This window comes from Brassica rapa, chromosome A03 (genome assembly GCF_000309985.2).
Source record: "Brassica rapa cultivar Chiifu-401-42 chromosome A03, CAAS_Brap_v3.01, whole genome shotgun sequence".
Lineage (NCBI taxonomy): Eukaryota > Viridiplantae > Streptophyta > Magnoliopsida > Brassicales > Brassicaceae > Brassica > Brassica rapa.
In genome coordinates, this window is record NC_024797.2 from 14393354 (window position 1) to 14408101 (window position 14748).

General features: G+C 29.8%; 2 protein-coding genes across 4 annotated transcripts; both read left to right on the top strand.

Annotated features, from left to right (window-relative positions):
- The first annotated feature begins 7410 nt into the window (after positions 1 to 7410).
- LOC103858723 (LEC14B protein) lies at positions 7411 to 10449 on the top strand. Of its 3 annotated transcripts, none has more exons than XM_009136130.3 (10): positions 7411 to 7653; positions 7782 to 8267; positions 8337 to 8456; positions 8562 to 8639; positions 8714 to 8890; positions 8978 to 9055; positions 9354 to 9532; positions 9617 to 9775; positions 9859 to 9919; positions 10028 to 10449. In XM_009136130.3, exons 2-10 carry the CDS (start codon positions 7839 to 7841, stop codon positions 10217 to 10219), a joined length of 1473 nt encoding a protein of 490 aa, XP_009134378.1. In that variant the 5' UTR covers positions 7411 to 7653; positions 7782 to 7838; the 3' UTR covers positions 10220 to 10449. The 3 variants fall into 3 exon arrangements, with proteins under 3 accessions (XP_009134378.1, XP_033142053.1, XP_018513514.1); XM_018657998.2 differs by having other exon boundaries at positions 7456 to 7740; positions 7771 to 8267; XM_033286162.1 differs by having other exon boundaries at positions 7455 to 8267.
- Positions 10450 to 12461: 2012 nt separating this feature from the next.
- Positions 12462 to 14091, top strand: LOC103858725 (auxin-binding protein 1). The gene is made up of 5 exons (XM_009136131.3): positions 12462 to 12768; positions 12900 to 13006; positions 13159 to 13359; positions 13584 to 13648; positions 13745 to 14091. Exons 1-5 carry the CDS (start codon positions 12651 to 12653, stop codon positions 13848 to 13850), a joined length of 597 nt encoding a protein of 198 aa, XP_009134379.1. The 5' UTR covers positions 12462 to 12650; the 3' UTR covers positions 13851 to 14091.
- The last annotated feature ends 657 nt before the right edge of the window (positions 14092 to 14748 follow it).

Consider the following 14748-nt stretch of genomic DNA (forward strand, 5'->3'; position numbering starts at 1 on the left):
TGTGATTAAGATATAAATGACAATTAATGATTTTAAATAATAAAGACTAGGATAAGACCCGCGCCTTGCGCGGGATTAAGTTATTATTTTTATTATATTTTGGAGAATGAAACAATAGTTTGGCTTCATTTGGATTACGGGTGTTCAATCCGGATATCAGATTGGTTTCGGTTCGGTTCGGTTTTTTCGGTATTTGGTTAGTAAAATATAACTACTATTCTAAATCCATATGTACTTTGATTTTAGTCTTTCACATACTTTTGAAAGATTTCAACTGGACGACTAAATTGATCAGCCAATCTTGTTGCTTTAAATCATTAGTGTGTATATATATATATATATATATATATATATATTATTTAGTTTGAATATTTATTAAATAAAAATTCATATGCGTTATATTTTATGATCATTTGTAACTTATTATAACAAAAAAATAATTTATTGATCACAAAATTTTCAGAGTGGGAATATTCAAATTTCTAATAATATATAGACGTTTTGAAAAATTCAAATATAACATATAAGAAAAAATATAAATGTTTTTATTATATATTTAATGTGATTTTTTAATATCTTTCAATAATATAAAATTAAAAAAAAAGAACTAAGATACCAAAATTGTTATCAAATATTTATTATTCATAATAATTAATTTTCATATATACGTTAATCATATTAGGTAATTTCGTAGATTCTAATTAAGGAAAGTGCAAAAACAAATTTGGTAGATTATTTATCAATTCGATAGTTAGTTTAATAAAAATATAATGTAAGTCAAGATGGACCAACCTATTTTTCTAAGAATAGTATATTTTATATAGTCATTTATTAAATGAGAATTTATAATCATACAGTTCTATGATCATTCATATCATTTTATAACTGAATATTTAAATCATCGATAACAAAATTTTCAATGTGAAATCTTTAATAAGTTTATAATTTATAAATGTTTTTGAAAATTCATTGAAAGTTTTAATATTAAAATATTTATGTAATCTTATGGTATATAGTATAATCTATATATATATAAATATATATGTTTTATTATTAAATGATATTTTTTACTCATATGGTTTTAAAATAATGTGTATCTTCTTATAATATTAAATAAAAGTTCATATTAATACAATTTTATGATCATTTGTAACTTATTATGACAAAAAAAAATCTATTGATCACAAAATTTTCAGAGTGGGGATCTTCAAATTTCTAATAATTTATAGACGTTTTGAAAAATTCAAAATATAACATATAAGAAAAATTATAAATGTTTTTATTATATATTTAATGTGATTTTTAAATATATTTTAATAATATAAAATTAAAAAAAGAACTAAGATACAAAAATTGTTATCAAATATTTATTATTCATTATAATTAATTTTCACATATACGTTAATCATATTAGGTAATTTCGTAGCTTTTATTTAAGGAAAGTGCAAAACATTTTTTGGTACGTTATTTATCAATTCGATAGTTAGTTTAATAAAAAGTGTAATATAAGTTAAGATAGACCAACCTATTTTTCTAGGAATAGTTTATTTTGTATAGTTATTTATTAAATAAGAATTTATAATCATACGGTTCTATGATCGTTCATATCGTTTTATAACAAAATATTTAAATCATCGATAACAAAATTTTTAATCTGAAATCTTTAATAAGTTTATAATTTATAAATGTTCTTGAAAATTCATTGAAAGTTTTAATATTAAAATATTTATGTAATCTTATGGTATATAGTGTTTAATATATATATATATATATATATTTATTTATTTATTTTATTATTAAATGATATTTTTTACTCATATGGTTTTAAAATCATGTGTATCTTCTTATAATAAAAATGTTAAACCATTGATCATTAATTTTTAACATAATAATTTTAATAGTTTTAGTCATTTATTATCGTTTTTAAAAATTCAAAATATAACATATACGAAAAAATCTAAATTTTCTTTTTATAGCTAATTTGATTGTTTAATTTATTTTAATAATATAAAATTAAACAAAAAATGATGGAGGAGATATACATTGTTATCAAATCTTTATTATTAAACTCATTAATTGTCATATATATATTAGTCATTTATGGTAATTCTGTAGGTTTTATTTAAGGAAAGAAAATATCATATCATATCATTATATCATATAGTTTGACCAACTTATATATCTAACAACATATAAAAATCGAATGTGGACCTACTTATTTTTCAATTGAATGTAATTGACTACCTAATTGAGTGACACCTATGCATTGGGGCATTTTTTAATTAATACAAAATTGAGGTTACATCTTTTCAAATGTTCCTCAATTAATATATAAGGGATTTGCAAACAATCTGTATACTTCCTATTATTTTTGTTTAATTATTTATTATTAAAGTAAATCACATTAATCATATAATAAAAATTTAGATTTTTTTTGTATATGTTGTATTTTGAATTTTTCAAAACGAGTATAAATTACTAAAACTGTTAAAAGTCTCACAGAAACTTTTGTGATCAAAATTTAATTTTTTTTCTATAATAAGATACAATGATTATGAAATCATATGAATAAATAATTTAAGTAAGTGTTTATGTTTAATAGGTGTTTATGTTTATATATGTATATATATATTTCATATCGTTTAAATTAAACTATACATCATATGAAAATACATACTTATATTTTGATATCTGCGTTGAACATATATTGAAAAGTTAATATTTTAGTTTTGAAATCTTCATTTTTTTTAAATGATTATTAATTATTGAAACCACTAAACATTCCACATTAAAAAAAATCGTTGGTGTAAAATTTTGTTACACAAATATGTAAATAATCATAAAATCATATGAGTAGAAACCTCATTTAATAAATATCCATATTAAAAGTATACTATATATCTATGTTAATATCATTTAAATTTAATTATATATCATATACGATAGATAAAATTGATTTTTTTATTTATTTACCCTAAAATGATTGCGAATAAACAAAAGCGGTCGTTTGATTTATATGAACACGCCAATTTATTACATAATAGTAATTGATTTCTTAGTTATTTAATATATAATTATTATTTTATGATTTCATAATATGCAGAGAAACATAAAATAAATAATAAATATAAAATATTTATTCTGCACAAGGCGCAGATCTTAACCTAAGTATGTATCTCTTTAATAATTTTAAATTTTAAATATTTTTTAAATCTTAGGCCAAAACAAAATACCGAAATGATAATACACTAAAAAATCAATATTTATATGGAGCAATAACCAAAATGAAAAAAGCGACACAAAAATGAGAAAAATATTAAAGATACATAGGATTGACACGTGAACGTAAACTTCTCATAATCATAATTAACTTTTAAATTTCTAAATCATGATATAAAACTGAGCTGACAGTTTCATTGTAACCAAAAAGTAGGCATGGGATTCTTCAGCCTAAACGTTAGGTTCTTATGCGATAAGTAATTTTTTGACTTAAAATATTTAAAAAAATAGGATCAGCTCATCAGTAAACAAATTATGTAATTAACAAAAAAAATTTAAAAAAATTGTTGAAGGGCCAAAATATTAATTCAATCAAGAATATAAATTTATTTTTCCATACGATATTTCTTAAATAATTTTCATATAAATTCACCATGCGCAAAGCGCATGTCTTATCCTAGTATATATTAAAAGCGAAGCATTGTCATTTAATGATTTCCCAGTACATTGGACATGTGCTGGCATCACGTTACTTTAAAAATACGGACGCTGATGTGTCGCCTTATAGAGCTACTCACAATAATGTTTCCTATTTTGTTTACAATTAAATACAACCACGTTTTATCGAAAACTATTGTATCATAATGTGATTGCTTGTGCTACTGACAAGAAGTTGAATATATTAGTAGTATTTGTAGGTTGATATTTTAAATGTAACTAGATTTTGACCCGCGCTTTCAAAGCGCGGGTTTATTTTTTTTTTTTTCAATTGAAATGTCATATTTTCATATATTTGTGTTTTATTTTATAAAAGACTTACACTTTTTATCTTTATTTATCATATTTTATTTTAAATGACTATTTATGTTTAAAAAATTAAACTTTATTTCTTTAATGAATTAAATTGGTATAACTCTGATAAATTAATTTTATTATGTGGTTAATATTTTAATAAAAAAATTATATACTTTTAATAAAGATTTATACTTTTCAATAAAAAATTCAATTTTTTTATGAATGTTTAAATTATATTAAGAAAAAAAATTAAGTATAGTTGAAAAAAAATATTTGAACTTGGACTCAATGGCCCAAAGGAAAAAAAATGTGAGAATTGGATCTGATTTCTTAATCGGCCCAAATGACCCAAGAAAGATCTGATGTGGGCTGGATAAAAAAAAATACCCAATATAGATGTGTTATTAAAATTACTTGATTGCCCTTAATGAAACATGCAATGTTAGTAAAGAAAGGGCAGGCTAAGGTCATTTTTAAAACAGGATCCTGCTTTAATAGTATAGATGTGATGGTAATGGTATTCTGTAATGAGTATACGATATCTCGAATTGAGATTGGTACAATTGTTATATACACTTATTAGTACATAACTTGCAGCAACAGAGTTGTGAGGGTTTTGACGTCTGTAGTCAACGTCGGACCATCTGACCCGAATGCTTTACTTCAATCCTTTAAGTTGCAGGAGACAATGAATATTGAGGTCAACAAAACAACATCTCTCTAATCCGATATAATGCTTCTCAAGCTTCAGCCAAATTTGTTCCTTCTTTGGGTTCATGGGCAAAACCACTCTTCTTCAAACCTCATGTCACTCCTTCTGAATCGAGTACTCCTCGAGACTATGATCCTGCTGCGTTTGTGAGAAATCAACACTTGCTAAATGATGAGATTTTAAACAAGCAACCTAAGAGCAAGCACCCGACTCGCACTCTCCAGCCTCTGATTGATAAACTTCCTCCTCCAGAATTAATTAAAAGCTGATGGAATTCTCCGATTCTGATGGGCTGCAAGGTTAGGTCCGCAATCACGGAATCTCTGCCCGGCAGCTACTCTGACTTATATACTTGATGGTACACCTGAGGTATATGTCCTCTCTAAAGTGCTTTGACTTGGCCCTGAGAATAAGGATGAATATATCGTAGGAAAATTCCATAAGTGTTCTCTACCTCCATGTGATCTTGTGCATGCTGTGGTTAATAGAATTTGGGGAAAAAGCTGTAAAATTGCTTGCAACAAGCTTGGTGATTCTTCATTTATGTTTCATATCCGTCACCAACCTACTCGTCAATGGGTTATTCAGCGAGGAATATGGCATATTGATAATTGTTTACTCTTTGTATTGTCGTGGACTCCGGAAGGATCTTTCAAAGTTCCTGAAATCTATATGCTTCCGGTTTGGGTCAATTAGAAGAATATTCATAATTGTTTCTACTCAAATTTAGGAATCAGTCGCGTTGCCTCAGGTGCTGGAGAACCTATACTAATGCATAAGCTTCGACTTCATCCTACCAATATGGGAGAAGCAAAGGTGTTAGTTGAGATGGAACTGGATAGATATTTTTCAAAGCTTATTGCTCTTGATGATAAACATAGTAGCATATTCCTTGTTAATGTTGAATACACGTGGATTCCATCTACGTGTGTGAGAGATGTGGTAAACTAGGCCACAAAGTGAAGAGATGTATCCTATCTTCTAAGCCTTTGCAGAATACAACCTTGCACAGAAGATACCAGTGATGTGATCTCTGTTGTGGACATTGATCTTATCCTATAACAAAGTGATAATGCTGTCTCATCACCACTGGCTCTCCATCAAAAGAACAAAAAGCTCATGAAAACCTCTTGCTTTATCCTTCATAAGCTGGTTTGCAACCTGTTTTGGAGGTTGTTCCCGAGCTTCCTTCGACTCTTTCAAATGCTTCTATGGACTGCCAGGGTACACCAGTAACAATGTTCACATCTATCTCTTCTTCTTCTCATGTCCAAAATAAGAATCAAGCTGTATCGCCTAATTCACTGAACATTTTACCCATATTAGTAGATTCTCATTCTACTCCCACTATAACACCAGCTATGGAATTTTCTCCATCAAACATTATCTACAATGAGGTCCAAGGATCGTTAGTTGTTGATCTCTTAATCACATCACCTCAAGTTAGTGGATTTGAAAGTCCATATCGATTCATAGTGCTATGAGTTGTGGATGAAATTGAGACAAAGGTTAGTAACTCTCTTAGTTTGACAAGGGGTGGGAGAGAAACAAAACTTTCTATCAAATATCAAGACATGGAGTGGAAGACGGTTCGAGAGAGAGGAAAACATGGCTGACGTGGTCGTAGTTCTTATCCCTAGATATCTCTTTTATTGCTTTGTTGGTTTTTCTAATATCTATTTTTGTTGCTTCGTAGATTTGAGATTTGGTTTTTGATGAAGCTTGTTTCATGCTAACTTTTTCAAACTGTAAGACTTTTTATTTTATCTTATAATAGTTTATGTTTTAATTCAAAAGCTTTGAGTGAAAAATAAAAATTCAAAGCCTTGATCATGTTTTTTTTTTTATCAAAGCCTTAATCATGTATAACTAGGTGTTCTGCCCGCATATGCGGGCATAGTGTTCTTATAAATATTTTTCTATTTATAACTATTAAATCAAAATAACATAATAAATTATTAATTATATTTTTAAAAAGATAAATCAAACACTAAAATTTATATTTTACAATAAAAATAAATATTTTCAGATAAAAACACAACATATTTAGGAATTATCTTATGTTTTAAAAATACATTTTATTTTTGAGAATTTTATTATATTTACTTATAGTCAATTATCTAATATAACATATAAATAAAATATTATTAATATATATTCATTAGATATTATTAATATATATTCATTAGTTTTTACCAAATATATAAATGATTATTGTTGTGTTAAATTTTAAAAACATTCACATATTAGAATTATTTTAGAAAATAATTAGCATTTAATTATAACTTGTTTTATATCTAACTATAAATTTTATAATAAAATATTATTTTCAGATAACAACATAATATATCTTATTTTTATTATGTAAAGATAACAACACGATATATAACTATTATCTTATTTTTTAGAAATATAGAATATTATTTCAAGATAACAACAAAATATATGAGAATTATCTTTTTAGAAATTTAATATTATTAATATAAAATTCGTTTTTAATTAAATTATTATATATAAAAAAATTTTAAGGGTAACAATAACATTAACCTGTCTAACTTTTAACGTGAGAGCTCGATTCCAAAAATTTACTTCGCAAATAATAGTATAGATATACACTTATTAATACATGATGATTTGGAATGACCACGACATTTGTTGTGTAACAAAGTCAAACGTGGCAACACAGCTTTGAACGCTTCGACCACACACACGTCAGCTTAAAAAACATATCCAACGGCAAAAGAGAGCAGCTTTTGCGTACTGTTACGAGTTGTCTCCTTCGTAATCATCTAAAGATCTGACCTTACCTTGTTTCTGTTCAAAAGTTCTCAACTTTGAGTGATTCTGTCTCTGGGTTCTTTCGATACTGCAACAATTAGGGTCCTGATGCTATAAAAGACCACGACTTTGATTGATTTTGAACTAGGGTTGTGCTCTCTCTCTCTTTCTCTCCAGTAGATTGATTGTTAAATTGATGATTGTTAGTATCGTAATCAGTAATCACTGATTGTTTTTTTTTATTTAGTTTTTTTTTTTTTGGCATCGTTTGATTTAGTTCTTGACAAGAGTGTTTCGCCCACTGTCTGAATGTCCATGGTGGTTACCTGCTGTAATGTTTTTTGGACCAAGTGAGTTTGATGTTGATGACATGGGTTATGCAATGAGTAGACTTGAGACTGAATCCGATGCTGGAAGAGACTTTTCTGGAGTTGGTAGTAGTAGTAGTGGTAGTCACATATCAAGTGAGCATTTAGACCATGATGATATCAACCAGATCACTAAGTTGAAGTCTAGTCCTCACCAACGGTATAGCCGTGTTGTCCCTGGGAGACATGAGTTACCTGTTTCCACTGTGAGGATGTTGGCTGGTCGAGAAAGTAACTTCTCTGGACGAGGAGGGAGATTCTCCGCAGCTGATTGTTGCCATATGCTTAGCAGATATTTGCCTGTTAAGGGTCCTTGGCTTGTGGATCAAATGAACAGCCGAGCTTATGTCTCTCAGTTTTCAACTGATGGATCTCTCTTTATTGCTGGGTTTCAGGTAATTTCTTCATCTCTAGGCTTGTGTCTTCATGCTTGGCCTTGACTTTGGTTTAAATGTTGCTTTCAGGGAAGCCATATCCGGATCTATAATGTTGAGAAGGGTTGGAAAGTTCAAAAGGATATTCTTGCGAAAAGCTTGCGTTGGACTGTCACTGATACTTCTCTGTCCCCTGATCAGCGAAACCTGGTAAGATTGTTGTATCGTAAACTACTGTGTTCATGTTTGATGAAACAGTTTCAAATATAATTTTAAAGTGCTATTTATTTTGGCCTCATTTTTTTATATTGGCAGGTGTATGCAAGCATGTCACCTATGGTTCACATCGTCGATGTTGGGTCTGGTACAACCGAGTCTCATGCAAATGTTACGGTATGGACCCACAATATTAGAATGAGGATGTGATCTCTGCTTCTTAATTAATTTGAGGTCCTTGTCTCTTGCAGGAGATTCATGATGGTTTAGACTTCTCTTCTGATGAAGATGGAGGGTACTCTTTTGGAATATTCTCTGTTAAATTTTCAACAGATGGACGAGAACTTGTTGCTGGGAGCAGTGATGAATCTATTTATGTTTATGATCTTGAAGCTAATAAAGTTTCACTCCGGACTGTTGCACACACGGTAAAAACCATTTCTTGTTTGGTTTTGTAGCTCTACATTCATGCTTCTATTTGAATACTGATAGCATATACTCCTCCATTGCTGCAGTCTGACGTAAATACTGTGTGTTTCGCCGATGAAAGTGGAAACCTGATTTTATCTGGAGGTGATGATAACCTCTGCAAGGTAAAATTTTCTGCAGAAAGTATGATACTTCCCCAGTTTCAAATTATATGATGCTTTGGTTGAAGGTACAAGAATTAAAACATACATTTTCCTAAAAAGTATCAGTAAATATATAAACCAAAACTAATTCAACCAATCATAAAAAAATTATAAAACATCTTTGGTCACACAATTTCAATAAAACTGAAATTAATAATAAAATATCAAAACATCATGCCTTTTGAAAAATCAAAAACTGTCCAAAACATCATTTATTTGTGTTTATTAGCAAAGTTGTAACAGTATCTTGTTCAAATAGGTGTGGGATAGGCGTTGTTTCATTGGGAGAGATAAGGCAGCTGGTGTTCTAGTAGGACACCTCGAAGGTGTTACATTTATCGATAGCCGTGGAGATGGTCGCTATTTCATATCTAATGGCAAAGACCAGACCATCAAGTTATGGGATATTAGAAAAATGTCCTCAACCCCACCTGCAAAGTAACAACAATCTTCTACATTGTTTTGGTTGCATCTTGTTCATTTTTAGAAATGGAAGTTGAATTTTTCTGTTTTCATAAACAGGCATGACGTAATCAGAAACTATGAATGGGATTATAGATGGATGGAGTACCCTCCAGAGGCAAGAGATCTAAAGCACCCTTTTGATCAGTCAGTGGCCACGTATAAAGGCCACTCAGTGTTGCGTACTCTGATCCGTTGCTACTTCTCTCCATCACATAGGTCAGTCTTCTCAAGTTCCCTAATGTTGCAAGCTTGACATAGAACAACTCTCTTTACATATGTCTGATTCTTTCTTTTTACAGTACTGGCCAAAAGTACATATACACAGGATCCAACGACAGTTCTGTCTACATATACGACTTGGTAATGGCTTTATCCTCCTCATTAACACATTCAAGAAACACAATCACATTAAAAATGTAGCACTTTATCCTTTTTGACCAATCTTGGAATCTATTGATCTGTTCTTAGGTAAGTGGTGATAAAGTGGCAGTGCTAAAGCACCATAGTTCACCTGTAAGAGACTGTAACTGGCATCCGCATTACCCTACGCTTATAAGCTCGTCATGGGACGGAGATCTTGTTAAATGGGAATTCCCGGGGAGGGGTGAGGCGCCAATCACGAGCAAGAAGAGGGTTCGGAGGAGACATTTATACTACTGAGCAACTACATTTACACATACTCATGTATGGGTCTATGTAAGTTAATATTGTAAAATGTAGAGAATAAGATGATTGACGGTATAAACACAAGTGAGAATCATCAAATAAGGCTTCCAAAGTAAAAAGGCTATGGTGTATGTTGTTTTAAAAAAGGTACCATTATTTTCTCAACCATTTTTAAGAAGTTTTGTATAATGATATGCAGTACTAATTTATTGCAAGTTTTGTCATGGATTGGTTTTCAGCTATTACTTCAAAGATTCAAAATAAATTATTTTGGGGTGGTCTTTTTAAAATTCATTGCCTGTTTTCTTTTATTTAAAATTTCATAAGATGTAATTTTGATGTTACTATTTTTTTTAAATTACCACTATCCTACCATAATAATATTTTAGGATTTTTAATGAAATAACCATTAAGCTATCCATCCTACCACTATATTTTGCTACCGCTCTGTGTGGGAGGAAAGCTTTTGTCTTTCAAATTTCAAAAGTACCAAAAAAGAAGTAACTCTTTTAAAACCTCCCAGGTAATCTCTATTTATATATATTATGTTTCCTAACCAATGCTTACCACTTTTATCATGATTCTTGACTTATATTCTTTTGTTTTTCTTTGTTTTTAAACATGAATCCGATCTAAATAAATGTTTGTTCTTTGATAACTATCCTATTGTTTAAAGTTTTAGGATCGAAACTAACTCTCCTTTTTTTTGTTGCAAAATTGAATGTTTAAAATGATAACTTTTGCCTATTTGATGGTTTAAAATGAGTTTTTTTTTGTGTGGATAAAGCTTATGTGGTTGTAGACTTGTGGTCGATGGTTTTAAATATATAATTATTTAAATATATGTGTATATATGCATATAACGGATCAGATATCCGTTCCAAAAAATATTAGTATCTGTAATTTGCTTTGTTTTTTATATATATTGCAGCATATTAATATTTGCTTTGATTTGTAAAGCTATGAATATCTAGAATTTTTATTTGAATAATGAATCGGATCAAAATTTGCGAATATTTTGTTCTAACTTGTAAGTGTTAAAAGGTGAAAAAATGTTAGTTGGACTTGGATCTCAAAGTATGTCGACAAAAAAAAAGTTGTTGGATCTCGAACAGTCTCAATAGTCTGAATGCAATGCTAAACATGTGCGAGCGATGTCCGTGACATGTCGGCTACTTGTGTTTTATATATTGTCTCGAAGCTAATTTCTTTTTCGCAATAAAACACACATAGTTTGTTAATGAAATTTGGCCAATTTTATTTACGTTTCTGGACTTGTTATACTTTTTTCGATAAACCCCAAAATCATGTAATGTGCTTAAATCACCGTAAACCTAATTAGATTTTATAGAATTTCTCTTAATTTCTCAAAAATTTATTTTATTTTTTATTTTTATATTCTTAAAAACCTTTTTGTTTTGTTTTTTTTGAACAGTAACCAAATGAATGAAAAAGACATTAAGTTCTTTATCATTTCTAAGAAATTATACAATTTGTTAGGAATAGTTTTCCACTTTTGTGTAGAACATTATAGAACAAAATTATTTCTTACTAAATTTGTAGAAACAATCATTTATCTTCATACTTTTTGAACATAATTTTAATCATTTTTCTTTATACTTATTATTTTATTTTTATTCATTATTTCATACCTATGGATACCAGCTGAAGCCTTTGTTCATTCTATTAGAATTTTCAATTTTGGGAAGCCAGTTAGGTGAGAAACACAATCATTCACAAAATATTATCTTTTATCTTTTTTTTTTAACACATTGCACAATCCATTTCACTTTCATTGGGAAATACGTGACGTGGACCAGCATTTTTTTTTCTCTTTAATATATTTAGAGTTTTCTTTTATTAACCGGACATACTAGCATTTTTTTCTTTAATAATAATCCTTTGCTTTATAAGAAATGTCATTTCATACATAAGAAAATAATTAAAATATATGTTGACAAAAAAAATTAAAATATATTTATATTTATATTAGTTACATATTTTTGACCAATAGTGTTTGATATAAACAAAATTTTATTTATTAAAATTAATACATTTTTCAGTTAATATTAAAGTAAAATAAATATAAATTGTATTGGAATTCTAAAATGATATTTTTTGTATAACAAAAAAAAAGATAAAATAACACTTTTTAAAAAACAAAAGAATGATAAAATGACACTTGACCTGTACTGGATTTTAACTAATTCTTCGCAAGAATAGTACCGACGAATAATTCCTATTCGCTCCCGAGTTTTCACATGAAACCTAAATCATAGTTTTATATTGTTTGGCCTAATATAGTAACAACTTTAAATTCATTATACAACTAATATATTGCTTAGCTCAAATCAGTCCCAACCAGTTTGGTTTAATATAAGAAGAGCTGTAAAAGAGTAAAAACGGTTTCAAGAAGCATCTAGATATGATCCTCCTTTCGGTTGGTTCCTCTTCCTCATCTCAGATCGCCGCCATCTTCTCCGTCACGCTTCTTCTGTTCTACTTCTCTGAAGCTACTCTAGGATCTCCTTGTCCGATCAATGGTGAGTCTCCCGCTTTTCCTTCTTCTACTCGCCATAATAAAATTGTTTTCTCTCAATCTCTAGCAACTTCATCGATATGTAGCTTCTGATGTTAATACTTGTTTTTTTTAACTATTGAATGGCGAATGCAGGCTTACCAATCGTGAGAAACATTAGTGAACTTCCTCAGGATAGCTATGGAATACCAGGTCTTACCCACATGACAGTTGCGGGGTCCGTATTGCACGGAATGAAAGAGGTGACGCTTAAGCTGTTTACAAACTCTGTTCATATGTTTCTTATTACCAAACACTAAGGTTTCCTTTTCTTGTTGTTCTGTCATGACTGGAAATCGTGTTGATGGAGATTTTGCTGCAAGTTACCCACATTGGTATATATTTGGTTTTTCAGGTTGAAATATGGCTTCAAACGTTTGCTCCAGGTGCAGCGACACCGATTCACAGGCACTCATGTGAGGAGGTTTTCGTTGTACTAAAGGGTAGTGGTACTCTGTATCTCGCTGAAACGCATGGAAGTTTCCCTGGCAAACCAGTTGAGTTTCCAATATTTGCCAACAGTACGCTTCATGTTCCAATCAATGATGCTCATCAGGTATGTCTTTAACTTCCCAAATAGTTTTAGATGATTTGGACCCTAAGTTTGTTACTATATATATTGTTATATTGATTAAATGTATTGGGAGTTTCGTATATATATCAGTTAATATCTAATAAAATCCTATTACGGATATTCTTTCATGTGTATATAAATGTAACGTTTAAGTGCAAAAAGTTCTCATATGTTTAGTTTACATTCATCTGTTACGGTTCTTACAGGTCAAGAACACCGGTAATGAGGACCTGCAGGTGCTGGTCACTATATCTCGGCCGCCTATTAAAATGTATGTAACCGTCTGTTCACAAGAATTTGCTTATTGATATTATATGTGCATGTGTTCTTTTTTACTAATCACTGCTTCTTCTTTAATTTCTAACAGCTTTACCTATGATGACTGGTTTATGCCACACACTGCTGCAAAGTTGAAGTTTCCTTTCGTTTGGGATGAGCAATGCTTCCAAGAATCTCAAAAAGACGAGCTCTAGAGAAAAGTCCAAGGCCAAATCCAAGAACGATCTTTAAATAATAAAACCATATTTAAGTTTTCTTTTTTTGTGTGTGTGTGTGTGGGTGGGACAGTTGATGCTGGTAAATTTGTAAGTGTTACATAAATGGTGTGAAGTTTAATAAGTGTTTTTAACTCTTAAGTCAAGTGAGTCTTGGTTTTGAAAATATGTAACAATGATTGAACACATCTTGATTGGAATTGTGGTTTAAATATATGTATACATATCTTAGCATATTTGCAGAAAGCTGTGAAATTAAAAAAAAAACATTGAACAAAGCTTGAAAACTTGAAGAATGACTAAAAAACTATATATTACTCTCACTGGAATATGGCAATGCCATTACTCTTAAGATTCTTCAACGGTTTTTTTCTGCTCCTCTCAGGCGAATCTGTAATGTTAATGACCTCTCTGACCGGTGGAGACTTCTCGGTTTGAAGCATTTTATTGCTGCTCCCAGCCCTCGCAGGTAATTAGTGTTGATCCTCTGTTCTGTTCAGTTTGAGGTTACTGTAGACTAACTCCTATTGAAACACCTGATTCTTGTCGATGATCTCTTCGGTTGTACTCGCTGGCTAGTAACTTCGAACGTTAGTGAAAAATGCTCGGTTGACAATGGAAGATCCTCACCAAACGAGAAATCTCCAAATGTGTTTGTCGTAGAAGGTATCTTTGAAGTAAATCTTGACCGTTGTTGATTCTCCTCGACTATTGTTAAACTTAACTTTTCATTGAGGATTTAGTTCTTGAAGATTGGTCTTGAACAAGTGCATTTATTAGGTCTGAACAATGTATCATGGATTCATGGGTTTTGTTCTATGTATATACATATCTTTTCTTGCATCCAAAATTTTGTGTGGCTATTAGAGCCACCAGA

What these genes read in the sequence shown, in the direction of transcription:
- LOC103858725 (XM_009136131.3), top strand. Translation starts at nt 12,651, where the DNA reads ATGATCCTCCTTTCGGTTGGTTCCTCTTCCTCATCTCAGATCGCCGCC. An exon ending in ATCTCCTTGTCCGATCAATG is followed by an intron (nt 12,769 to 12,899) that starts GTGAGTCTCCCG and finishes TGGCGAATGCAG; the next exon opens with GCTTACCAATCGTGAGAAAC. An exon ending in TCTCGGCCGCCTATTAAAAT is followed by an intron (nt 13,649 to 13,744) that starts GTATGTAACCGT and finishes AATTTCTAACAG; the next exon opens with CTTTACCTATGATGACTGGT.
- LOC103858723 (XM_009136130.3), top strand. Translation starts at nt 7,839, where the DNA reads ATGTTTTTTGGACCAAGTGAGTTTGATGTTGATGACATGGGTTATGCA. An exon ending in CCCCTGATCAGCGAAACCTG is followed by an intron (nt 8,457 to 8,561) that starts GTAAGATTGTTG and finishes TTATATTGGCAG; the next exon opens with GTGTATGCAAGCATGTCACC. An exon ending in GTGATGATAACCTCTGCAAG is followed by an intron (nt 9,056 to 9,353) that starts GTAAAATTTTCT and finishes TTGTTCAAATAG; the next exon opens with GTGTGGGATAGGCGTTGTTT.